This window comes from Agelaius phoeniceus, chromosome 5 (assembly GCF_051311805.1).
Source record: "Agelaius phoeniceus isolate bAgePho1 chromosome 5, bAgePho1.hap1, whole genome shotgun sequence".
NCBI lineage: Eukaryota > Metazoa > Chordata > Aves > Passeriformes > Icteridae > Agelaius > Agelaius phoeniceus.
Window position 1 is genome coordinate 38,859,880 of NC_135269.1, and position 27,058 is coordinate 38,886,937.

At 41.1% G+C, this 27,058-nt stretch overlaps 1 protein-coding gene across 1 annotated transcript; it reads left to right on the forward strand.

Annotated features, from left to right (window-relative positions):
* Positions 1-2,079: 2,079 nt before the first annotated feature.
* Positions 2,080-26,564, forward strand: BEST3 (bestrophin 3). Its single transcript, XM_054631945.2, has 10 exons — positions 2,080-2,314; positions 5,887-6,056; positions 7,722-7,816; positions 8,357-8,590; positions 13,791-13,945; positions 14,639-14,716; positions 15,134-15,286; positions 18,539-18,619; positions 19,915-20,066; positions 22,437-26,564. The coding sequence occupies exons 2-10, from the start codon at positions 5,905-5,907 to the stop codon at positions 23,341-23,343; spliced, it is 2,007 nt and encodes a 668-aa protein (XP_054487920.2). The 5' UTR covers positions 2,080-2,314; positions 5,887-5,904; the 3' UTR covers positions 23,344-26,564.
* The last annotated feature ends 494 nt before the right edge of the window (positions 26,565-27,058 follow it).

Genomic DNA, 27,058 nt, shown 5'->3' on the forward strand with positions numbered 1-27,058 from the left:
GATTTATTTAAGACAAGAATTCCAGCAGCAAGTGACAGTAAGTAGAAAAGTATAGCAAAACTCAATATATTCTCATTTGAGAAAATCTGACAGCGGATTCTTTAATGCTGCTCTCTTCCCAACACTTAAATTATTCACTTCCTTTCAATAAGATAATTCTTTCATGTTGTTCAGACCATATTTTAGCCTATTTTTTATGGCATTTCATTGGATATTGGCATTATGTGATGTTACAGATACTGAAGTGCTTGCTTGAAGCTTCACTAGCACATGATACGTATTAATGTCTCTTCCAGAAATCTTCCAGTATAAATGGGTTCAAAAATCAAGAGAAAAGAGAAGTCAAAAGCATAAATATATTAAATAAGTTTTATTTGCTAGATTTCTATCTGTTACACTCAGCTATCTTGTTAAACATCCATGGATGATACTAGCAGAAACCTGTCTAGTTACACAGTGCTAAAGTGTTTTTGTCTCTTGTGTGTGTTCAAAGTACATCAAGAGAAAATGAATGCAAAATACACCATTATCAGTGATCATTAGTAGAACTGCATGTAGAAAGGGGCTTCTGAAAACTTATTTTTGTAGATGAATGTAGATGAAACTACATTTCCCTAGAGGGAAACAGAGGAAGAGAGGTAAAAGCCTATCTTTGGAAATATCCGACAAGGAAATAGGGACACCTTAGAGATAAAAAGAGGAGTACTTCCTACAGAACCAGTCCCAATGGAGCTACACAGGAAACCTGTATTTATTTCTGCCTCTGAAAACACAGGAGCTCTAAATCTCATGTCTTCTGCAAAACAGCTCAGAGGCAGTAGAGCAATCTCCGCCACTCCAATCTGCAGGAATACTGAAGAGCCGCCAGGAAAACCACCTGATACCCCCTGACACATAGAGGTGCTATTATTTACCACTCAGTAAGACCAGCAAACTATTATGCTCAGCAAAGAAAAATGTTTTAGGTCTAAGTAATTATTTTCCCTGTGACCTTAAAATATCCCTGTTGTTAAGAATTTTCCTTGCACAGGGCAGTCTCTGTAATAGGATCAGGCAGTATGTTTCTCCATGCCAAGTCACTGAATGCTAAAATGATTTGTCATCTTTCGCCACAGGCCACTGCCTGACACACACATGCCACAGTCCAATATCTCGCCTGCTTTGACATCAAAGTGTCTTTCTTCGGCCATTAACAACAAGAAGAAAGGTAAACAATGGCAGAAACTTCCATTCTTTCTGGGAGAGTTTTAATTAAATAAAAGGCCTCAAATAGTTTAATGTGACTAAGGCAGGGGGGAAAACCTTTCATCACAAAATGAATTAAATCTATAAATCTTGCTTATTCTCTTCCCCTGCATTTTTTTAAATTTACTTCACAGACACATTATTTCATTCTCTGCTGAAGTTTATGACATTATATGATATCTCCTGGGCTTTCACAGTCTATCACCTTTTACAGCTCAGTCTTAATGCCCTAGGTCATAAAAGACAGAGTTCATCTCATTTTACAAAGGGGAAAAGGGAAAGAAGTCCTATGTAAAACCTCCAGCTGCAGAAGGATTTTCACTTGCTGAAATATACAGTTGTGAATAGGTCCACTGAGGCTTTTCCTAGCAGCAACTCTGCCTGTTTTGAGGGATGAGTGATTTCTACAGCATGCCCCAGAGACCTGATTTCCCAAATCCAATCAGCAAAGCAGAAATGCAGCAAATGCTGTGGTCCAGGGTGGTACCAAGGTGCAGCTGGGTAACATTTTCAGGTTTGGTGGGGTTGTCTCTGGTCTTCCTATTTAGACGTAGTTAATCAGTGCTATTCATTGATGTGTCTTCACAGGACCATGTCAGGGACATATCACTTTTCAAGACAAGTCTCAGAACAAAAAGCTCACTTCTTGTCCATCCCATTTTGGAGGAAATAAAATGCAAAAGAACTGTATGTGCCAGCCAAAACCATTGCAAGATTCTTCATTCAAATGAAAGAGGTCCTTCCGATGGCAAGTGGCGTTATAATTATAGACTAGAAAAGAGCAAGATCAGCAGCTGCTGCTGCTGCTGCTGCTTGCGTTTGTTCCCTGTGTAACTGACAGGACAGAGTACTTGGCAAAAACAGACTTCCAGAAGTGGAAAGACATTTTAACCCCTGTTCTTGTCAGTCCACTCCTCTCAGGGCTCAGCAGCAGCAACCCCTTGCTTCAGGTTAAGGGAAGAGCAAGGTGATTTTTGCAGATCTGAAGGGGACTTGGTTAAGGACGTCTGAGAAAGAGGAAGGGTCCAGGATTTGCCTTCGGGCTTGGATTGCTGAATCAAAATAGCAGGTCAGTGGATACAGCATAAGCTTAATGTGTTTTTATAGTTGGCTTAACTCAAATCTCACTTTCTCTTCTATGCCGTAAACTAAAACATAAGGTGAACAATGACAAGGGGTAAGTCTGCATAGAGGAACTATTTATTTATATATTCTGTAAAGAGCCTTTCATGGTCAGTTAGCAAACATTGATGGCTGTTATTTTGTATTGTGGTTTCTGTCTGAATCCTAATGCATCCTGAAATTCTCAGCCAGGCAAAAATCCCATTTACAATTGGGTTCAATATTGACAGAGAGGACACCCTTATATTTTTAGCTGTTTATGCCTAAGGTCTTCTGATGATCTTTGCAAAAGTGGAATAATATATAACTCACATTTCAGTCTGTGCTTGAGAAAGTTTCAGAAAGGATATAAACACTGAGTAAAAAAAAAAAAGCAGCATCATAGATATGAGTCAAGGTCTCTACAGGCATCAAATGAGCATAACTTGTGTTATGTCCTCAAAAGTCACAAATCCATACCAGCAAAAAGCCTAACCCTCTATCTGCTGATGAATTTAAGGGCAGCATGATAATTAGGAATGTTTTTCATTACACTGTGCCTGTGGTATCTGATCTAATGTACTCTGTCCTTCTTCAGCCCTGGCCAAAAGAGTGCTTAGGAAGGAATGTGCTGGGGGGCATCGTTATGCTTTGCTCTTCCTGTCCATCTCAGTTTTAGCTTTTTAATTTCCTGTGGCCATAAGTAATGTAGGAAGGACTCTCTGCCAACATGCTGCCTATGAACCAAGGGCTTGGGACCACTCTGCAAGAGCCAGAGTCAGCCCAAGGCTTTACTCCAAAACTTCCTGTTGCAAGGGGAGGCCATACCTAAATGGTTGTGTTGTTGTCAGAGAAAAAAAAAAACACAAATGCAGATTTAAATTTGTGTTTGCTGTGTTGAGAAATTTAACCAGACAAATGCATAGCTGTCTTTCATAGCTTTGTATAGTCAAAACTGTTCTGTAATCACCTAATCTGACCTAATGTATATTTTAAGACTTTGAATTATATTATCCTGAAGTACTTATATAAACCCAATGATAAATGTTGGGTTCTGCCATTTCAGAGGCAGAAAGAATAAGAAGGGGCATCCACTATCTTCCAAGAATTTCTATTCAGAGTCAAGGGCAATGGGTAAGGTGCTAAGCGATGGCTGGAATGTGATTAAATGAAATATAGTTGCTACAAGCAGACAAATTGCATTTGGTGGATAAAAATCTTCTCCCAGTCTAATGCATGCAGAAATATTCTTAATCCTGATTCCTGTTATCACTACAGCTCTGCATTTGTGACCAAAGCCAATCTACTAGGCCTTGCAAGACAGGACTTGCTTCAGATCTGTAGAGAAGGTAGACCCACTTTGTCCAGCTTAACTACTGACGAGTTTTTGGCACTTTCCACTTTCTGATAGCTGGGAAAAGGTATCTTTCCTGAACCTCCAATGCAGAAACAGAGAGTCATGTTTTTGACACTAATGGCTGCCTTCCTGTAGAGCTGCAGAAGCTCCAAGGGTGTTGCAAGCAATCTTTTTTCCTCTGTGGCCCACAAGAGATGCCCAAATACCAGGAGAGACCAGCAGAACCCCTCAGCCCCTGCCTGTCTCAGTTATGTGAATTCTTCCCAAAGGTCATCTTCTGTCCTACAATTTGCCCTCAGCTTAAAGATCCTATACAAGAGGGTGACTATCTAGTCCCCTGTTCTGATATTTGGCTGCCCCCACAGTTAGCAGTTTATGTTTTGTTTCATCCTGCATTTGTCTAACTTCATCCTCTCATTGTTGCCCTGTGCTCTGCTGAGGGTCTGGGTTCTTGCCAAGCTACAACCTCCCATTATCAGACATCTTTCCTAGATCCAAGTCCCTGCTGGAGATTTCCCACTGGCAATTTCCATTACAAAATGGATATTAATGGGGGGATAGAGGCACACTTGTTGGTGGCATGGCTTAAACACATACTCCATACATCAATGGGCAAGATCTAAAGGCTCCTACAATAGTTCCAGGAAACACAGTATATCTTTGAGCATATTCTTTAACCCCATTCCTCCCCTATAGCCCAGCCACAGATTTCTTTCATTGTTCATAAAGCCCCACTTTTGCTGGAGAATTGACATCTTTGCCTCCATTTTCTTAGGCATTGCATCCTAACCACAAGATTTTTAGCAGACAGGACTGCATTTCCATGCATGCCAGTCAGACAAGTTGGCTCTTGCATTGAACTCCTTAGAGTACAACAATGACAACAAAAAATTTAAAGGTCTGTGCCAAGGCTCAGGAAAAGAAAAAGTATCATCTGGATTCTAAAGACCAAATCCCATGCTTTTTTTTTTTAAGAAAGAAAAAAAAAAACCAACACAAAAAATAATCTTCAGCCCCATGCTGGCAAATATCAAGCAATCATTCTGCAGAGGAAAAGAGACAGCCTGTCAGCAATACAAGGCTTATAATGTCTTTTCCCTGCTGATTCCCTTGGTGACTAAAATAAAAACTGGCACATTTACAGGTGAATTTTAATGGCTTACATTATGCTCTGCATCAGAGACACAAAAATATTTGTCATCTATTAACTAAGAGTTCAGGTTTTTCTCCCCCACCCCCCCCAATAAATTTGCTACAGTGGCATCACAAAAATATAGACAAGAATAATATTTGTGATACACAGTAACTTTCTTGAGATTTTGTGATTGTCTTAATTACTCTCTTTCTTGCATGCTGTATAAAACTGTTTTCATTCGCATTTGGAGCTAGGATTTGTTTTGTAAGCATATGAAAGTTCCTGCAGCATCTCCCTGCACTGGGTAAGCAAGTACCAAACCCAGCACAAAGTATTTACCTGTGTATTTTCAGTTGTACTTTAATTACACTGTGTCTCACACTACCTACCTGAGCAGCCTTAGGGCTTGTTTTGCAATGCTGAAGTATTGAGGAGCAGTCTAGCTGCCAAGGAGAGAAGTAATAGCATTCCCCAGCTGATTTCAGCTGCTGTCGTAACTGTTAATGAAAGAGGCAGTTCCCAAATCTCATTTGTTTTTCAATGATTATAATTACCACAGCCAACTAAAAATACTGGTCGGGGATGTACACGCATTTGTGGAATTTAGCTTCACTGCTGTAACCAAGAAGTTGAAAATTTTGAAAAAAATGTCAAGCAACTTTTTTTCCTATTCTTTGCTCACACTAGAGTGGAGCAAACTGAGTGTAAGCAGAGAGTGCAGAGGTGTAATATGTCCCAGCCACTGCCTCCCAGAAAGGTGGCCACATTCAGTGCTAACTGCTGGGTTTGGGTGGTCATTGACATAAAGCCCAAATACAGCCTTGCACCAGTCAATCTGCAGGTCTCAACAGGGCTTGTAACTGCAAGATTTTTTTTTTTTCCCTCTCTATAGATATATGAATACAAACACCATGTATTTATGTACACATATTTTAGATGTTTAAACTTACATGTATATCCATGTATCTATCTATACAAGGGTACATTCAGGTTAGGATACGCTGTCTAAAATGTTGTTGGTGTCCTGCTTCTCTTCTACTGTTTCTAGGCCCAGCCTACCACGACGATGACAGTCACTTATTCCAGCAAAGTAGCAAATGCCACTTTCTTTGGATTTCACAGATTACTCCTAAGGTGGAAAGGCAGCATCTACAAATTGCTGTACAGAGAATTTCTTGTTTTTGCTACTCTTTACACAGCGATAAGTGTATTATACAGGTACACTCTTTCCAATTCACATCTCATTAAATGTTATACTGAAGTTTCAGACTTCCTAGAGTTAGGCTGATGAATGATGGGGGGAGGTTACCTCTTTACTTATTATCTTTTTTTGGACATTTTCCAATGTGCTTACCTTTCCATATTTACTTTAAGGTTCCAGAGGAAATATGTAGAGTGTCGATACTGTTTATCATCTTCAGCTGATTGTGCTTTTAGCCTAGCATTGAGCAACCATCCTACTGAAGTTAGACTAAATAAAAATTAAGATCAAGCTTAGGTTATACAGCTTTTGTCACTCTGACATTGAGCTGTCAGTTGTGAGAGTGCCTCCCTGCTTTAGATCAAAGTGCCTCCCTGCAGAACTCTGTCTTTGGTTGCTCAGTGGGAATTTAACAACACTGAGGTAATCATTTTGGAGTGAAGTTATATAGCCAAGAAAAGCAAAGTTTTGCTTCAAGCTAGGAAGGCATGCAAACTTGATTTTTAACCTTCCAAAGAACCAAGTAAAACTGCATGGAAGCCAGACATGGTTATTATCTGTGTGTTACCCAGCACCTGGCAGGAACATATTACAAGAAGAATTGCTTTTTTCACCAAGGTGTGAATTAAACACTGTATGACAGATGCAATGCATCAATTAGTACAGTGAAACTTTTAATTGATGAAGTACATTACATAGAAGTATTAAAATTATGGTTCAGTTCTTAAAGTGATCTCTAATTAGAGCTCTGCTTTTTATTGGAAACAAGGAGAACGTGAGCTCCAGTTTTTCTCTGATTAATCACTATTTTTTGTTCAGTAATCTATACCTGTAAACAAAGAAAGAAAATTATAGCATTAATATGTAAAGGAACATCAAAGTCTCACAGTTTTTTAAATTAATCTTGTTTTATTGAAATGCCAGGCAATTGAGGACCATGGTAAATACACCACAGAAAGCTTTCTATATGTGCTCCAGTTTATTGCACAATTGTAAGCAAAACCCACCAAATATTTGTTATATGTTCCATTTATAAGAAGTTAAAGAATAACTGTAATAGTCACCTATACAAATAAAAAAAAAAATTATACTGAAGTTTGTTGTATTTCATCAGACACCTTTTCCTGTGGGCAGAAGCTACTACCATGGCCCATTTGGTATCATTTGGTGAATATTTTCCTGATTGCAAAATACAGTTGTATTTTAATCTTGTGGAAAAGAAAAATTTCATAGGAGTAAGAATTAAAAAGCTGCTGCAACAATGTAACATTTTCAAATCAGAGGAATTTGATTGGTAATCTTTTGCAATTCAAGCAGACCTGAGCATTTCCATTAAATGCCACTCTGGAAAAGGAGGCTAAGCTCTACTTGCAGACTTAGAGCTTGCTGTCATCTTTGGTCTGTATGGGACAGCAAAATCTTCCAGACATATTGATCCAATTAGTAGTACCATTCAGATTAGTCCTGAGAAAACTACAAAAACCAGGGAATAATACTGTTGCTTCCTCCAGCTTCTTTAATACTTGCCAAAACTGTTTGGACCTTTCCCTTTAAGAATTTGCTTGAAGGCATTAGCCAAGGTTGCTCCCCAGTGTACATATCTGATTATTTATACATGCTTGCACTTAGTAGCTAGTGCCAGAATATTATGGAAGGACAGATACATTTTATTTTTGCTGCAGATTTTTTCTTACAGGTAGCCAAAAACGGTTCTTTGAAAAATTATCAATTTACTGTGACAAATATGCTGAACAAATCCCAGTAACTTTTGTGCTTGGTAAGTACCAGTTAAATGTGAAATTATTCTTCAACTATGTCTCTGTTCAGGCATTTTGTGAATGTTGGTGCATGGAAGCATTTCAGAGCTGAGGGGCATGTGGGAGGTTAGAGGTTCACAATAGTCATCTGCTTCCAACACCAACAGGCCTTCTCAAGTTCGAGTTGCTTTCATCACATCAATGTTTAAGCTCATGTTTTTAATATACTAACAAAAAAGGTTTCCATATATCTAGATCATGCCCACTTACACTGATACCTTGTACGTGATCTCCCAATGAAATAAATTTACCCTGAGTGTCACTACACAAGAGGAAATTTGGAAATTCATGGGTATGAGATACTTAGCTGGAATGTACTGTTACATTGCAATGTCCATTAAATAATTAGTATTTATTGCATCCTGGGTTTTGACATGGCTTACTGCATTTATTCTGGGAAATATAGCAGCTTAGTGATATGAACAACACTCTGCAAACTAAAATTAAAGTAACTGAAATCCTGATAGGCACTGGACTTTTTTTTCCCTTCTAACCCTCAGGTTTCTATGTAACTTTGGTGGTGAATCGCTGGTGGAACCAGTTTGTGAACTTGCCTTGGCCAGATCGTCTGATGCTGCTCATCTCCAGCTGTGTGCAGGGCAGAGATGAGTACGGGCGCTTGCTCAGGAGGACTCTGATGCGTTATGTGAATTTAACATCTCTGCTGATCTTTCGCTCTGTCAGCACAGCCGTGTACAAAAGGTTCCCCACCATGGACCACGTGGTTGGAGCAGGTACTGCACTTTGCCTCCCCAAAATTCCTTTCCTTTCTCTCAGAGGTGGGGGCTCAGGGAGGGAAGGAGCCAGCCTCATTTTTTCTTTCCTGTGGCCCCACGTGTGCCTCGTACTAACCCACCTCAAAGCAATCACCTTTTTGTTAGTGACTTAGATGATATAACCTTAAGAGTGCATCTTTAATGTTCTTAAAGTCTTTAGCAACACTATAGAAATCAAACTAGCTTGACAGTCTTATGTGAATCTGCTTTCAGACCCCATGGAGGGGCCTGTCTCAAACACTCAGGCATATGGAGCAGGTACAACATTCTCTAAAGTACAAAAAACTCCAAAGTTGCAATATAGTATGATGTAGTAGGAATGGTGACTTGTTATATGGCATTGCCCCAATGTCTGGGATATAACTTGGTCTGGGGTATCAGAGGCTGATCTCTGTAGGCACTTCACAAGTACAGCTTTATCCCAATTTTATTAAAGTAGACTGCATTTTTAATAGGTTGCACATTTTAAGTGTTGTGATTTACTTAAAAAACTCCTCTGCCCCAAGGGTTTTTTCTTTGTATTGAGAAACTTACTTTAAACTTAGTTTTTTCAATGATAACTAAACTAAGTATTAAACATGTCTTTGCTTTCTGTTTCTTTCAATAACACAGTGAGTGTAATGATGGTGAAGAGAGCTCAGTCGTGTAACACTTTAATTGTCTCTCAAGAACTGACTGCTCAGTATTTAAAGGCAAGGTGTGGCACTGTGCCTTCTGACTGGCATGGTCAGTGTCAGAGGTAGAACAGCAGTGCAAAGACGTGGGGATCTGTTCCAAATAAAAGTCATGTTTTCTACTGAATGTCTTGAATTTCTTAAAATTATTCCTTTGGCAGAGATTAGTAAGCAAAGTTTTAGCAAGTTAAAATATGCAGTGTAATATACATATACACATTTCAAATATGTGAGAGAAGCTTTAGATATTTAAAAAAAATGCCAGGCAGAATGTACCAATCTTACTTTTAAAAAACCCAAACCATTTATGTAGGATTCATTGAATTTTAAAGCTCTCTTCCTTGTGCTGTGCAAAAAAACTGTTTACCTGTGCCAGTGAGAGGTCAAGGAAGCTTCTGTCCTGTCCCCAGCAATCTGCTTCTATTATGCACTGGAAAATTACAACATTTCCAGGCAGCTAATCCAGCTCTGCCTCCCTATTGCTAATGACAATCTGTTCCAAAGAGACAGAATGTCACAGCATTGTACCAAAATTGTGGACTGGAAAGCAAGTTTTGAGCGTTGTTTTTTTTAACAGTGAAAAATCTTCTACTATAAACTGTATATAAGTATAGACAGTGTAGCCAGCTCTGGATACCAGCACCTTTTTTTTTTTTTTTTTGTAGGTTTTAATTCATAGTGTACTGCAGAGTTTTTCTTGATGCAGTACTGAGCTTTTCAGGGTATATTTTGCTCCTGTTAATATCCAGTGACTTAGACAATACTCTGCAATCATCCCCTCCCTAGCTCCCTGTGGCGTGGCATATCAGACTGCCTGGGAAGGAGGCATTTAATATGAATGTGAGCAGCACAAATCTGATACTTACAGCACAGTCATCATTGAAACAACTTATGATGATTTTGCATTTTGCTGTCAAACTGTGAACTGCTGTGACATAACTATTGCTACACACTTCTCTTTTCAGCAAATGAACTGCTTAAATTCATAGATTTTAAATTTGAGAACAGTGCCACAATGATCTAGTCTGACTCATCCATAACACAAAGCACAAAAGCTTGCTAGCAGCATCCTTTATCATGCTGCAATTTCTGACTGAGCTGTAATACCTTCTAGGAATGTAATCAGCCCAGATTTAAAATTCAGATGGGTGTACTGGAGACTACACTGCATCCTAGGTGACCAGACATTCACAACAGTAAACTTGCTGCTGAAGAGTGACATCTTATTCTCAGCCTGAACTTGCACAGTGCTATCTTCTATTCACTGGATTTTGTAATAGGTTTGGGTTCTTCTTTTTTTAATTAGAAGAAAACATATTTTTTCTCTCAATAGTTACCTGTTAGCAGACTGCATAAAGGCTTGAATGAAACTGAGGAGCTTCACCAACTCTTCCTGTAGGATACAGTCTTGAGTGCTGGGCCTTCCTTCTGACTCTTTTTCATGTTTTAACACTCTTTATGGAGCTGTAGACAGTAGGTCCATGTGGATTCACTCCTCTATGATGCTGACTGCTGGTGCACACATGCTGTAAGTGTCAAATGCCCAGCAGCTGTCCTGAGCACAGCAATCGTGTTGGCTGCAAGGTGCAAGGGGGAAGCTGGATGTTCAAGAACACAACTGTTAAAAAACAGAGTAATGAGTGAGCAGCTGAGCAGAGAGCACCCCAAAAGAGCTGATGGGAAACACTGAAGAGAAACATGAGGTATGAGCTCAGCAACATGAGTATCTATGGGTGGCTGAAGACTGCAGTCCCAAATCCTCTACTGGAAGGAAGTACCTTAATTAATCCTTTCCCACATAACACAGAAGCAGAAAATGAAACTTTTATCTACTTGATCATGATCCTTCTTCTCTAACCACTAGTATTAAAAATATTTAATATGAATTACCTGAACCAGTCTTGTCTCAAACCATTGAGTTTTGACAGGAGAACTGAATACTCTTTGAATCACTCATGGGATAGCATGAGTGATTTTGTCCCAGTCAGGCTTGTGTTCTCATCAATAATTTTCCTGTAATATCTCTTTGCTGACAATGTGATACTGTTCACATTAGTATCCTTTGATTGTTTATTGATTGCTCTCCATGTCACTCTTCTGATACTTTCACAAGGATTCAGTGCCCTGTCATTCCTCAGATCATCCTTTTCATGATCCTGGCACAATGTTTGACAAATATTTCCCATTTTCTAGAGCTACTTCAGTCTTCCAATGCTTGTCAAAACCAGTATTCTTGTTTATAGAGTTTCTTGGTTAATTCTTTGAATGCTTCTAAATAAAAATTGCATGACCATATTTAGAAACCATGCAATTTTAATAACTGAAATTTTATATCCTCCCTTATATTTAATGTAATATAAAGTGTTTCCTTACCACTGCAAAAACAGTGAGATATTCTGAACTGCATGTTGTCTGTATTGCCAGCAGTAAGAGCAATCCAGAATTAGTATTTTCTGCAATAAGTATACTAGACATTATTAATATTAATCAAAGAGAATATTTAATCAATATTAGCACAAAACTTCAATGCCAATTTGAACTTTATAATTTCAAAAATCAGATTTTGTTGAGCTTTCTGAACAGAAGGTGCCCAATTTCAGTGGAAAGCTGAACTGATCCTTGCTGTTCTTTGTGACCCCTTCAGACTGAGTCTTTCCAGAGCCTCCAAATGACTTGCATGCAGTGTTTACTCCAGACTCAATTTTTTGTTTTTCTGTCTGTTTCAGCCTGACAGACACATGTTTTCCTGTCCTGTAATAAGCAGGCTGGCTGGACAAAAACTAAAGGCAGCCTGAAAGACTGACTTTTAGGAGTCAGAAGCCATGATTAGCAGGTTAATTTGTCTGGTTGCCTGATTATTTCTGTGAAGTTAATTATGAGAAATGCAAAATGCCCAGGGAACTTTTAAAAGCTTTATCTTATTCTGTTCTGAAATTCTATGATACTGCATGAGCACTGTCTCTTGCTGCTGAACATTTCCTCTTCCACAGTGTCTTCTGTCCTGTCCTTGCCTTTCTTCTCAGTAGTTGCAGTATTTCATACCTCCTGTGTAGGTTTGTTCCAACTGTACAATAGTGACATTTTCCTCAAAGACAGAATATTTAAGATCACTGTGTTTAGCAAATCTCCTTTAACTTAACTCACATTTCTATGCATCACAACTGAGTTTATATATATTTATTTGTGTGCTGTGTCATGTGTCATTAGCGATGTTAGCCATAATGAACATATTCTTAGTTACTCGTTGGAGCCTACTGTCAATTCTCTTACTGAATTTTCAGCATTCAAACTTGTAATTGGTTGGCTGAGCCCCCTATTTTGGGGCTGTCATGTTACTAACTTTGTCTTATTTCAGAGCTAATGTCAATACAACAAAAGAAGCTTTATACCCACATGATAGATGTCACATACCTGAGCAAAAACTAAGATCCTTCAAACATGACAATTGCTCCAATCCCAGAAAATACAGGATTTGGAGAAAGGAAAATGTGAATTTTCTGAAGTTGTTTTTGTCAAAGCCTGGGTGGAAGGAGGACAGCAGAGCAGAGCTTTCTTCCCCTGAGGGGTAGAGGTGTTGCTCCAAAAGGCAGCTGCTCCTTTGCCAGTCCCAGGCAGAGATTGGCTCTGGTGCAGGATTTGTCACACACAGCCCTGGCTCCCTGGTTCTGTGACCTTGGACTTGCTTGCAGCAGGAGGAAGCAGGGCTTCACAAGGCAGGAGAACTCTTCAGGAAACCTAAAACCTTCCCAGCTCCCCAGCAAGGCAAATTGCCAGGCAGAGAGCATCTTCAGCTTGCAGCCCCACAGCATGTCACCTGGCCCTGTGTCCTCTTAGCAGTGGGATTTCTGTGCATGATTCCCTCTTCATCACTTTGCATGCCTTCATAACCCCAAAGAAAACATCAAACAATCTGTCAGGGAAGAATTTCACTGGCAGAAGGCACACACTCTGTTGGGCTTTGTTTCATGCATGCACTTGTATCCTCTGTTGCTTGCTCACTGCTTTGCAGATATAACAAAAAATTACCAAAATCAGAAGGTCATGTAACTGCCCTTACAATATGTCCAAATGCTTCTGAAAGCTATCATTGGTGAAAAATGTTTCTTGACTGATATGTCCAGTTCCTTATTTTCCTGAAAGCAGAATATGAAACTAGAGAGTAATTTGTACAATTCTTAGTATATTCTATGTATCTACCATCTGTCACCAGTTAGATATAAGACCACAGTAATAATAAATTATTGCCTATATTGGTAAAGAGGAATTTAGCATGGGAAATTAATGCAAAAAGAAGTTCTTTCAAGCAAGATCTGTCCTGAATTTTTTTTAAGAAGAGGTTACTAGTTAGAATTATAAGTTGTGTTTAAAAGAGTTCTTTGCAAATAATACATAAACAGATAAAAACATATTCCAAATGTATAGAATCAGTAGTACTGAAAGCATAGAATAAATGAAGGTTGTTTGGGGTTTTTTTGGGTAAATAGGTTTTATGACAAAATATGAAAGAAAAATTTTTGATGATCTTAAGTCTCCCCACCTGAAATACTGGGTCCCATTTGTCTGGTTTGGAAATTTGGCATCAAAGGCACGAAAGGAGGGAAGAATTCGAGACAGTGTGGACCTGCAGACACTGATGAATGTAAGTAAAAAAAGGAAATCTACAAAAAACTAATCTATTGTTTTTGAAATTGCTATGTTGCTTTTCACTTACATAATTGGTTTTATTTAGTATGCACAGATCTCCTGTGTCATCTAAATGACCTTACTCAGGATTTATCCCACTTTTCTTTGTGTACCAATGCACACTTAAACACACAGCAACATTCACTGGGATTCTTTTTAATATGACTAAGAAGGTATTGCAAAAAATTGATGAGTAAAAAATTATTGTAACAGCACTCTAAATTCATACTTGTCCCGTTGCTTAAAATATGAAAAATGAGAATAATTTGGCATTTTGAAGATTTTATTATCAGCTTCAGAGAATATAATCTCCCTGAATATTTCATTATGTGGTAAAATATCATTTTTATGATGTAATATATTCTCTTTCATGTATCACTACACTGTGAATAAAATAGAAGCAGAAGATGAATAGTGAAGAAATATGAAGTATACTAAGCACTCCAACTCCATAAAGTCAATATTCAAATGGGGTGCTGGGTACAGTTATAGTATCAATTTATATATACTTTACTTTATTTTCTCCCTATCCTTTTATATGTGCAAAAATAAACTGCAACAAAATATTTACAATTCAGAATTGTATCCCATGCAATTTTATTTTGTTGTGGTTTCTTGTTGGTTGGGTTTTCTTCTTTTTCCCTTTTAGGAGATGAATAAGTACCGATCTTGGTGTAGCCTTTTGTTTGGTTATGACTGGGTTGGAATTCCACTGGTCTATACCCAGGTACTGAGCTATTATCCTATAGAAAGTTCAAAACACAATTTCCATAAAAGGGGGGTTGGTACCAAACATTCATGATATAAAACATTCATAGTCCCAACCTGAGTCTCTGAGATACTGAGTACTGGTTCACTTGCACAGGATCATGGAGGCCTAGCTAACTATTTAAGGCATATTTAATGCAGAGATGTTTTGAAGATCTTGTGTAATTTGGAAGAGGGGAGGGAAGCACCGAAATGTTCTTCTGTTTCCTGAGTGTTCTTCCTGGCCATAATTATTCCTGTGGCCTCTGTATTTGCAATCCCTCCTACAGATTTGTAAATTATATGGCAAAAGGCAGACAAAGGCCTTTGGGTATGGGTTGGCCTATGCATAGGATTGTATTTGTTCATGATTTCAATGAAGTTCTGTTCTTTGCAGGTTGTTACTCTCGCAGTCTATACCTTTTTCTTTGCCTGCCTGATAGGGCGTCAATTTTTGGATACTGACCAAGGGTACCAGGGACATGACTTAGATATTTACATTCCAATCTTCACACTGCTGCAGTTCTTCTTCTATGCAGGATGGCTCAAGGTAAGCTGGCTTTCTGGACAGGTGAGGGGGGAACCCTCCCTGGGGGGCAGGTCCCCTGTGACACACGTGTAAAATCTCCAGTGAATACTGAAGTTACACCAGAGGTGAATTCAGCCTGAAGTGTTCTGTGGTCATACAGAAATAGCATGCAATGCATTTTTAATTCCACCTGACAGACTGTATGGTAAGAAATGGTGGTGAATGTGAAAGAGCCCATTTTAGTAGCACCAATGCCACCACAACTCCAAGTATTACTCCCATAAGGTCTCTGGACTTGGACTATAAAGTGACAGAAAAGAGATTTAAAAAACCCTTTCTCCCACTCCATTCTGCAATGGGGAGCTATGGCTGCAGACCTGGCATCAGCTGAAAGGGACTGAATGATACTTTCTTCTTGTGATCAAAGCTGGAACTGTCTGCTGTTAACCTCATCAGATGCAGGCAATTAAAGGTCCCCAGTTCCAGAAGGCTATGAAAGAGTGACAGACAATATTGGCTAAAACTCCACTGCATAAAAATGTTCATTAAGAAGAAGAGTTGTAGAGGAATTGGATGCTGCCCATCAGCCCATTGATGACTGCTGGCTAACATATCACAATCAATCTGATAGTTCAGTAATTAAGCCACATACTTCAAGGTGGTTCTCTCCTCTGAAACAGACTTGCTGGAAAAAATTTTCATTGGGGTCCATGTACATTAGATTTCCTTTTGTGTTTATCAATCATGGATGGAAACATAGAGCTAACTTTTCTGTTAGAATATAACTTTTCTGTTAGAATATAGATTTAACACAGTTGGCCGTATACATGCCCTCCCACAGCCAACTCTGAAGGGCAGAGTAGAGAAAGCAGCACACCAAGCTGGCAGATTGTGAGGAAAAGTAAAGTGTGTGCAGGACAAGCTACTCTAGTGTTGTGTCCTAGGAAATGAGGGGGAAAGGGATTTTGCTGCATAGCCTGGATGGGAGCGGGAGAGAGAGAGGAAGGGAGGCTGGTACAGTGAAGGCAGCAACTTCTGGAGAAAAGTGAGGCTTTATCTGTAGTCAGTGTCTTCCCATTATACTAGAGGGTTAAAAACTGTAAGCTGTTCCTCTTGACTGCCCTGCTGGTGCCCCTGAAATGGGTTTTCCTTCTTCAGCAACCAAGGATGTTTATAGCATCTCCTCCTATAGTTAGGCTCAGAGCTTCCAGCCATCTCCTGGCTGTGGCAGGTATGAGATGCCATTGTAACTGAAAAATATTCTGCATAAGGAAATGAGAGAGAGGAGAAGTTTTGGAAGTTAATTTAATATCAGCAGAGTTTCCTCAGACTGGGGGTTCATCCAAACCTTCAGTGCCCCGAGTCAGGATATTTTTTCTTGAAGGTTACAGCCAGTTTCCTGCTGAGAGTGTTGGACTTCGGCTGCCAGGCACCAAAAAGGGCCCTGAGGTATTGACTTCCAGTAACTTGGCAATTCCTCAGAAATAATGGATAAACTGAGCTCATTCCTTGGCCTCAAGCCTGGTCTGTAATACCTATAATAAAGGGCCAAAGTTTCCCATTACATGAGACACTTCTAAATCCCCATTTTCTTTACAGGGACAGATGAACTGCCCAAATACAGAGTTTAGTTGTCCATCACTACATTCTTTTCTGGAGAATAAAGTCATGTCTCACATGCCAGGACCAGGTCAGCCAAAAGAAACCACCACCACTATTTGCTCTGTCCCAGTCCTCACTTTTTTAAGCTCACATGATAGGTTTTATGGTGGACTTTTGGGTGGTGGTCCACTGGCTTACATGAAGCTGATCCATGTCTTCCCTGGAGAGCCACAACACTGACTGTGTTCTGGTTCCTCCCTTTTGCAGCACTTTCATAACTGTACCCAGAATTTAATGCCATGTGAATGAGTGTGAGCAGAGGTGACCCCTGTCTCCTTTCATTGCTCCCACCTTACAGGTGTTTTTGTAGTGTTAATCTACTCAGCAGTTCTTTTGTTGTGTGCCCATGCTGGCCGGGGAGGTGGTGGCCTCAGAGAGCCAGCAAGTGCTTATCCACAGGGACAGCCTAGAGGCACACAGGAGAAATATGTAGGGACCAGCTGCCTTACAGCTATAAGTGATTTAGACATAGCTGTCCATGGTGAGGTTAATGAACAGGACTGTTTATTAAACAGTTGCTTTACCCATATCCACATTAAACCAAGGACCCTACTGCTGCTCCTGTGCATGGCCCTGGTGATCACAAGGAAGGCTTGGAAGGGTCATCAAGAATGTGATCAGCTTCAAAACCAGGGCTTAAAAAGATAAACAGAAGGAAAAAAGAATAGAGGGGAGAGGATATTTAATGTCAGTGTACCAAGAAACTAGGAAATAGAGAAGCACTCTGCATTTCCTAAATTTTTTTTTTTATTTAACCTTTTTTCTCCCTCCATCAGCAGTATGTGCTTACTCTCTACACAATGTACTTAGTAATCATGGGAGTGGGGAGCAGTCTCTGTGGGCTTTTTCACTGGATATGGGGAGCCAGAGACAGTACCTTTCCAGACTAGCTCCCAGACTAAGGTACCTCACCATAAATGTGTCTGAGCTCACTGTTTGATTGCGTCCTCCATGGGATGAGCTTCTGCCCTGCAGTTTAACCACTTCAGGTACACAAACCCAAGCCAGCAGGCTGAATTAAAGATAGGTTCTGTCTCTGGGATTTGGCTAGCATGATGCAGAGTTAACTCGAGTCAAGTTTTTTGTATGCTGCTTTTCCTCAAAAGCCCTGGGAGGTTGCCATTGGGGTTAATGCTGATAAATAAGTAGGGGCTGAGGGCTGAGGTGGAGAGATGAATCCTACTCCCTCCAGCAGACTCCAGCTGCAAGGCTTGGGAATACTGACCCCATGGACTGGTGGACTATTGCAGACAACAGTGCAATAACAGAGCCTCTAGCTGCTAAACCATTCATTTAAATGAGCCAAAGCCAACAGTAAGGAAAGGTAATGACTATTGGATGTGACAATTACCTTGGCCCAGACACGTCTTAGCTCCCAGCAGGCCAGCACTGACAATTGTGATTGACAGCACCAGCAAGGCACAGAGATATGAATCTATAGCGAAAGCAAGCTGCTCCTTGGCTAGGCTGGCAGAACAATCACACAGGAGCTAAAGCTATGATTGTAAGTGACAGGCAGGGAGAGAGAGAAAAATCCAATCCTACTTTCTCTACAGCAGTAGTCCTGACATGGCATGCCAGCCTCTCGTCACTGTCTCGTTTTCTTTCCAGGTCGCTGAACAACTCATTAATCCGTTTGGAGAAGATGATGATGATTTTGAAACTAACTGGTGCATCGATAGAAATTTACAGGTTGCTGTTGTTATTTCTACTTCTAGCTTTACTCTACCATAGGTTATCATTATATCTAATGCTATGTCCTTAATTGAGGAATAAATCAGGACAACAAGTGCTAGCAAAACATATTCTTTCCCTGAAGGATCACCTGTGGCTGAGATCCACAGAGTTTGTTTGCACAACCTAATTCATCTTGATTTTGGTATTTGGCCTTTACAATGCCTGACTAAACATGCAAACAGCTGACCTTAAATTATAAAACCACTCTATGCCTGGAAAAACATGTAATGTAGGTCAATCCTGCAAAATCCAAAATTCATTCCCACATAGATAAGAACACATTTTGCTAATCTGAATGTCTCATGATTAAAATATTGTATATGAACCTTCCTTTAAAGGGAAAGGCAGCAAAAATAGTAAAAACACTAAGCAGGGCCCTGAACTAATAAGCAGGGCCAGTAGCATGACTCATGTTGGGAGACTGCTGTCAGCCACAGCAGTATCTGTGGTCAGCACAGGAGCAAGTGTCCCCAGTCACAGGGGCTGTGAGATGACAAGGGTATAGTTTTACCCCTGATTCCCAAAAAGCCTTGGCTGTTTTGCTGTCAAGGAGCTCAGAGACATGAGGAGGTCCCACAGCACCTTGCTGCTCCCCCTGCATAGAGCCAAGCTCAGGGCTGGCTGAGCTGCTGTCGGACTCCAGGAAACCACATCCCAGGAGTTAGGGGGAGCAAGGGCCAAATAAACCACCAAATTAAGCAAAGTAACCAGAGTAAGCCATGCAGGTATGTGCAAGAATGGGAAAGGACTCCACATGGACAAAAATGCTCTCTGGCTTATGACCATGTCAGGTGCTCATGCTACTGTGCCTTAGAGCCTGTTCTGTAAAATTTATTAAAAAAGTGTTCACATACTTGATTTGGAATGTCTTAAAATGGCAATGAAGCCTATCAGAAAGATTCTTGACCTCTGGACACTTCAAGGAGCACACGTGTAATACTTTACACAGATTTTCCATAGCACATGAAGGATCACATCTAACTCATTAAACGTGTGGGAAGGACTTCAATCTGGCATAAATATCTCTGCAGTACAGAAGATTCAAGATTCAAAATTTATTCTCTCAGGAGTATAGGCAGATATAGGGGGTTTATTTTGTAATATTGAGTCTCTTCTAATGCCCAGGCCATCATACACAGCTTATGTTAAAGGGTTTCTGAAAGAAATGTTGACCCAGGGAGTATAAAGTAGACTATTTCATATACTCCACTATGTTGAAAGTGACATGATTTGTGCAAAAAAAATTTAAGGTTTCACTTCTGGCTGTGGATGAGATGCACATGAACTTGCCAAGGATGGAGAAAGATATTTACTGGAATGATACCTCTGCCCGCCCACCCTACACAAAAGCAGCTGCTGATTACTGTATTCCCTCCTTTCTTGGATCAACTATTGAAATGGGGTGAGTGGCACTAAGGGTCCTTAATGCCATCAGGAAGGTCACCGCCCCCACAGTCTGCACTGGCTGGCAGACAGTCAGTGCAGGGATGTGGGCTCTGATGATACTTCCAGTGGAGAAGGTGGAAATGGGAAAAGAAATTAGGAGGGAGTGGACAGGCTGGTGTTGGTGGGAGGGTGTCTCCAGTGGTCCATGTGTTCATCCAAGCTGTGCATGCATATCTTAAATTGTATAATCAATAAATAGAGCGCATTTGCAGGGAGGGTTTGTTGATAGTCTCTGAACACATATGTTGAGAGTCTCTGAGCACAGGATGATACCTGAAGACAATGACTGACTTACCTTAATGATACTTGCTTTGCTGCAGCTTCTTCATGCATCCCCAATTAGCAAAACAGCTATTCCTTTGTTCACTTAGTTAGCAGATGACAGCTGAAATCAGTCCAAACTTTTGTGAAGATCAACAACAAATCATCTTAAATGTTTTATGACTTTTCATTGACTAATAATCCTGGCACGGAAGTTGAAATGGCAGATTTTGTGAAGGTATGAAGAGGATTTATTTGCAGAGATCAGCAAAGAGCAATGGTTACAAAGACTAGAGGGTATGGGATTGCCCCCTGTTGTCAGGATCTATATGAGGAATCAGTGACAGGCCAGTTAGCTTAGAAGCTGTTAGTTTAAATACTTGTGACATGCTGTAATACAGACAGATCAATAAGTGTAAATACCATCCTGACTGACAAAATACCAGGCAAGCAGATGTTCTCATCTGAAAACCTTTTTAAAAACTTTACAGAAGACTTTTTTTAACTTTAAAAATTATCTCAAGATATTTATAATTTTCCCATCATTTCCCACCTTTATAAAAATAAAATGTCTTTAATTTTTTGTTTAATTTGGCTTTTAAATTGTGGTTTTCTCTTTTTATTTTCCTTTTTATTTTTTCATTTTTGCATGCATTCTACTACAACGGATTATGGTTTTACCACACACAGCCTTTTCAGAGGTTATTTCCTTCTGGAAAAATATAAAATGGCAAAAAGAAAAGTAAAGAAGGAAATAAAAAACTAAAGAAGAAAAATTCATAGAATATAATTTATTTTAAGGTAATTTCTAGGGGGAACAGGTAGCAAAGAAGAAACATCATTAAGTCTGAAAACAATTTTTTAATAAAAAAGTATTTCACACAAAAACTTAAGGAAGGAGAAAATGAGAAATAGCTCCCTGAGAGCTCCTGTGGAATGCAAACAGCTCTGATGTGTTGACTTTTTATTAATTATCTTCTCATGTGAACCGTTTCTTTGTTCATATTTCTAAAAATTATGGATAACTCTTATGCAAACTTCAAAAACAAGCTCTAAAAATTCTTCCAAGTCCAAAGCAAATATATAAAACTTGAGCCCAAACCCAAAGTCTTCTCCAGCCACCACAAGCTAACATCTGGAACAAGTTGCCTAAAGAGGTGGTAGGTGTCCCATTCCTGTAAACATTCAAGGCCAGGCTGGATGGGGCCATGAGCAACCTGATCCAGTTGAAGGTGTCCCTGCTCATCACAGGGAGGCTGGATTAGCTGCCTCTAAAGGTCCCTTCCAACATAAACTATTCTATGATTTTCACAAATGCTGGATGAAGTTTCTCTGTCCCTCCAGGTTAGAGCTGCCTGCCTGTGCTCCGTGCCTCAGGTTTGGCCCAAGCCCCTTTGTCATTCTTGTTCTTAGGCCAGGTAACTGAGCCAGTTTGGCTTGCCCAGACTGCACTGTCAGTGACGTGCACTGAATTCACTGGCATGTGCAGCAATAGTTGTTCTCATGAAGCACCAAGGCTGTGCAGGAGAAGAGTACCAGGTACAAGTGAGACCTACAGATACACTGTCATGCCCCAGAAGTGAGATTTGGCCATCTGAGTAATTTCAACTTTTTTTGAAACTGTTGTCCTCTGCTTCCAGCAGTAGCTTTTTCACTGTTGCTATTTTTCTTGAAGGATTCTCCTGAAAAAGTAACTACAGCACTGAGTAGGGTTCCTTTCTCCCCTTTCCCTCACCCTGAGCACAAGCCTAACCATGTTAGAAGGTTAGGCCTAAGAAGGCTGCAACTCAAATATGAAATGGTGCCAGATGCCTGGCTGGATGCCCTGCCAGCCTGGTCTGTAGGGGAAGAGACATCTGGATGTGGAGAGTTCTTTGTGTGATCTGGCTGATTCAAAGGCACAGACACTCTTTCCTGGCACCCTCATCTTTTTCTTCCTTCTCTTTAGGGACACACTAGGGCCTTGGTTCCTATGTCTTGGGTCCTATGTCTGAGACAGAGGGATAAATGTGTATTGATGCTTCCTGTATTTAAGTGACATGTACTACCTGGCTTTACTTGGCAGGCTGGCTGATACCGAGTTTCTCTATGGGGAAGAGTGGCCGTGGGAAGAGGAGAAACACCAGAGACAGCATTCGGTTTTGAGAAGAGTCAAGAGGTTTCTCAGTGTCCATGAGGGTCCTTCATACCCCACTCACCAGCGCTACAGCCGGCAGACGAGTGAGAATTCAGTGTTTTTCCCAGCAGATGAAAAAGGGCACATCAGACGGCTGCAGGAGATGCACACAAGAGGGAGGCACTCCACCTTAAGCTTCAAGAAGAAACATGAAGGAGTTAGCAGAAGTAACAGACTTCATGGTAGCCGAGAGCTAGGACCCATAACAGAAACCTCAAGGAACGAGGCACAGTTTGGTGACAGTGACACCTCATCTGACACAGCCAGGCCAGTTCCTGAGGTCATTGTTTCTGAAGCCCAAGAGATTGAACGTGATGTGCTGGACAAATCAGACCTCCCAACAGAGCGCTCTGCAAGCATGCCAGAAGAGAAGCTCCAAAGGATCATAGCTGAGGCAAATGTGGCTCTTCTGAACCAACACTTTTTCCCCCCAGAAATGACTCCATACCTCTCAAGTTCAGAGGTGCATCAGTCACTTCCTAGTGTGATAGGAGAGCCCAAACATGAGCCCCAGGTTAGTAACATAGCTGGTCTCATAACAGACCATGAGAGAAACCTTCAGCGATGGAGTTTACCAAGCTTCCATAGTCCTAGTACAGCATCAAATGCTGATGATGAACCACCTTCAACAGATTCTGGAACAACTTCACCCCAAAGGACATTGAGAGATGGAAAAAATGGTACTTCTGCTTGTGCTCCACAAACATTTGACATGCAGGACTTATGGGAAAACCTGGACAGTAAAGAAACAGCCATAGTAGAATTTTCTAATGAGGAGAGTGAAAGAAAACTTTGACCATTCTTCCTCTGGGTTTGACTGAACTTCTTGTCTTCTCTTGAACGGGGCTCTCACACAAATTTGCTGAAAGTGCAGAAGGGCAGACTCAGTACTCAGACAAGTCATGAACAAGATGCAACAGAGGATTTGGGCACCTAAATAGGAGGCCTCGTGGTGACATATTTTAAGCCACTTGGTCACTGGCTTGAAATCTGTGACCCTGTGGGAAATACATTTACAGAGAATACTGGGAGCCTCAGGATGTATATGGCAGTGAGCTATGTAGATGTAACTAGAGGAAACACTAGGGTTTTCAGAAGAGTGGGTATGGTTCTGTCTACTTTGGATATACACTGAACTCTACTGCCTTTGTCTGCTCCGTCAGCTTAAAGTCCGTGACATCCCTGTAAGATCCACCAACAGTTTTTGTTTCTACTCAGGTGGCTCAAAGGCAAGATGTGGGCTCAGTTCCTTTCTCAGCCTGGACAGATTCAGCCCATCATCTCTCACTGCCTGGAGGAACACTTGAAAAATCAGGCCCCACATTTGTGTAGGACAGTATTCTGCCCCACACCTGATGAAGCTATGCCACTAAAAAGTAGAAAAAATAAAAGGATTAAATGTTTGATTTCATTTTAAGTAATGGAAGGTGCAAAATAGCTGATGAGCTGGGCATGGTATGTCTGAGCTCTGGAGCACATATGTGGCATACCCAGTGACAGTTTATTGTAAAATGAGGCTCCCAGGCAGCTTCCCTAGGGATGACAGGGCAGCAGCACTCTCTCAAGAGGTGATGGAGCTGAAGGTGCAACCAAGCCTAAGACTCCACTCTTGTGGAGCTCTTCAGCTGGAAGTGCACTGGCTGTAGTCATCCCAGGCAGACAATAAAGTGACCCATGACTCCTACCAAAACTGGTCTCCACTTCCGAAACCTCTCCCTCATTCCCATGCTAACCAGATGTACCACACACATTCTTAATTAACCCAAACCTGAGTCAGCATTAGGTGGCTCCTGCGGCTCCAGAGATGACCAAGCCACCTCCCCAAACCTGCTGATAGTGACCTGGCCTTTCAGCTATCACTCCTGCAAAAGAAGTCTTAAAGTAGGCCAGGAAAGCAGCCACAGCCCCTTGGGTTTAGCTCTCAGCCATGTTTACAAAAGTGCAGTCTGGAGCGTGTTGCCAACATTATCCCATCAGTGAGTAGAGGATAGACAAAGGAGAGACAAGGTAGCTCAGGGACTGAAAGGACAGAGAGGGGGGGGACCAAAAGCTGTGAGTCTGCAACAACCAGCAAAAGCAGTATGGACTGCATGGACAGCAAGTCCATCAGCTCTCTTGCTCAGAAGGCTACACTTCAAAAAACAAACCAGCCTCTCTGCCATAGTAACTGGTAACACCAGTGGCTCCTGGGAGACTTTAGGACTCACTGGACCTGGGAAGGGAATGAAAAGACCTGCCTGCTCCTGCTCCTACAGCCAACAGCTTAGGAGAGGAACCCTTCTAGCTGGTATCACATACAGCAGGACCCTATCTCATCTGGGTGGGCTTTGAACAAAAATCAACTGCCCTCCCCACTTGTTCTTCTTCCAGCTTTATTTAAGCCTGGAAATTGGCTCCTGCTGCTGTTTGTTAGGCACAGTCTGAGCAGAGCCACGCTCTCAAACCCTCCAAAGACACTAGACAACAACACGTTTGTTTGTCCCATCAGTTCAGGAAGCAGAGGACACCTGGCCCAAGGAAGCACTGTTTAAACTCATATTATGTGAATTCCAGTTATGCAGGAAAGCCAAGCACAGATTTGCCAGGCACCTATGGAAGGACTTCTTCACACCATGGGATGAGGTGACACTGGTGTCTGACAGCAGCTTATTGAAATTTGATCACAGTTTGGAGTCAGGCGTTCTGGTGCAACCTCACACTTGCCACTCCACAAGTCTTCAGGCAATTCAGGTTGCTATGTTTAGGTTTGACCAACAAAATGAGAAACTCTGTGGAGTGAAATTATACAGAAATAAACAGCACCTTAGCCTAGCAGTCCAATTTTCTGAATGGCCCTTATGCAACTTGTGGAAGCATTCCCTTTTTCCTCCTGATTCCCTCTTTCGTGAAGCTGAAGCCACACTTTTCAATTCAGTGTTTATCAATGTAATTGCCTCTGCAGCTGTCAAGGAACTTAATTTACCAATGTGCTTAAATAATAATAAATGGCTAATTTTAAGTACAAACAATACATTTTAAGGACAGCCAGACAGCTCCAGTCACACAGCTAGAAACAAAGTAAAAGTAATTGCTGCTCTCCTCTATACACTTTTGTCAGAAGAGCAGTACAAGTTTCTGGGGAGTTTGGCCAGACATGTATAAGAAGGGTTTTCAGCAGCTGTGAAGGAAGCCTGGCCCACAATCTAGCTCTCTCCTCACAGTACATCAGCTTGAGGAGCTGTGCTTCATGCTGTACGGGAACTTAAGCCAGAAATTAGAGATGACTCTCAAGTGTCCACCACAAACCTGCACTGAGTGTCCTGTCCCACCATACCTGCTCCCTCCAATCCTTCACACAGCTTCCACCAGGGCTTAAGGTATTGGACCAAAATGCTCTTTGTCCCCAACCCAGACATCAGCTTGTTTCATCCCAGCACTGCTAAGCGTGAAAAGCCTTCCCAGCTTCTTGTCATCGAGCTCTGCTCATCTTCTTCTCAGCCTGGCTGCTGCCCAGGAGGCACACTGCTGCTTTCCACCAGAACATCATACATCTAATCAGCAATGATTTTGCTGCCTCTCCCACTCGCTCTGCCAGCACTCCCCGGCCCTGCAACAGTGTTCATTATTTGATGGAGGATGAGGGTGCCACACAGCAGCCATTAGGTAGATAAAAGCTTAATTAGGAATTACAGCTCTGAAGTCACGCAATGCAATCTATAAAACACAACCCAGTGGGCCAGCTCCAGGTTAGCTACAGCATTCTGTTCATTGCTTCTAAAGAAGCTAGCGCTGGGATGAGTTACCAGAAAAATTTCCTCTTGTCATTTAGCCTGTTATCTCACTTTGGCAAACATCAGTGTACTCTGATTTGTATTAAATTGTCTTTTGGGATTATGTGCTCTCTTACACACTTCTCTCAGTAAGCTGTTTGCCTTAGCATGGTAAATGGAGTATTTTGGCAAACCCAACAAACTGCAATCCATGTTCACAGGTATTAGCAATCATGAATTATTGCATGAATAAAGGCACTTTGAGACACACCATTGTCCCGGTTTTACTGAACTCTCAAGAAGCAGTTCTGGCAAGGGTTTGACCTAACATGCAAATCAACTTGATGTCTACCAGGAACAGCAAGGCACAGAAGCTGGCAAAGTTGGACAAGGATAGAACAGGGCCAGGATAGATGAGTAGGTCAGGGCAACAGTTGGCTCCAATCAGATGGTGTTAATCTTGAGCAAGATCAGATATATCAGAACAAAGAGAGGACTAGCCCCTGTGCATGCTGCCTGACTTTCCACCTGTTTCTAGGATGTGTTCCCACTCTGTGCTGGAATTCATAGAGCCAAGATGGGACTGACTGGCTGTGGGGACATGTCCCAACAACCTGAAAATCTTCTGTTGTAAATAACAGATCTCTAAGTCTGACTGCAAACTCATATTTATGGAACACATACATAGTGTATGTATAATGGAAATGTACCGGAGTGTTAAGTATGCTGCGTAGTAGAGAAAACAAAAATACCCTGCTGCTG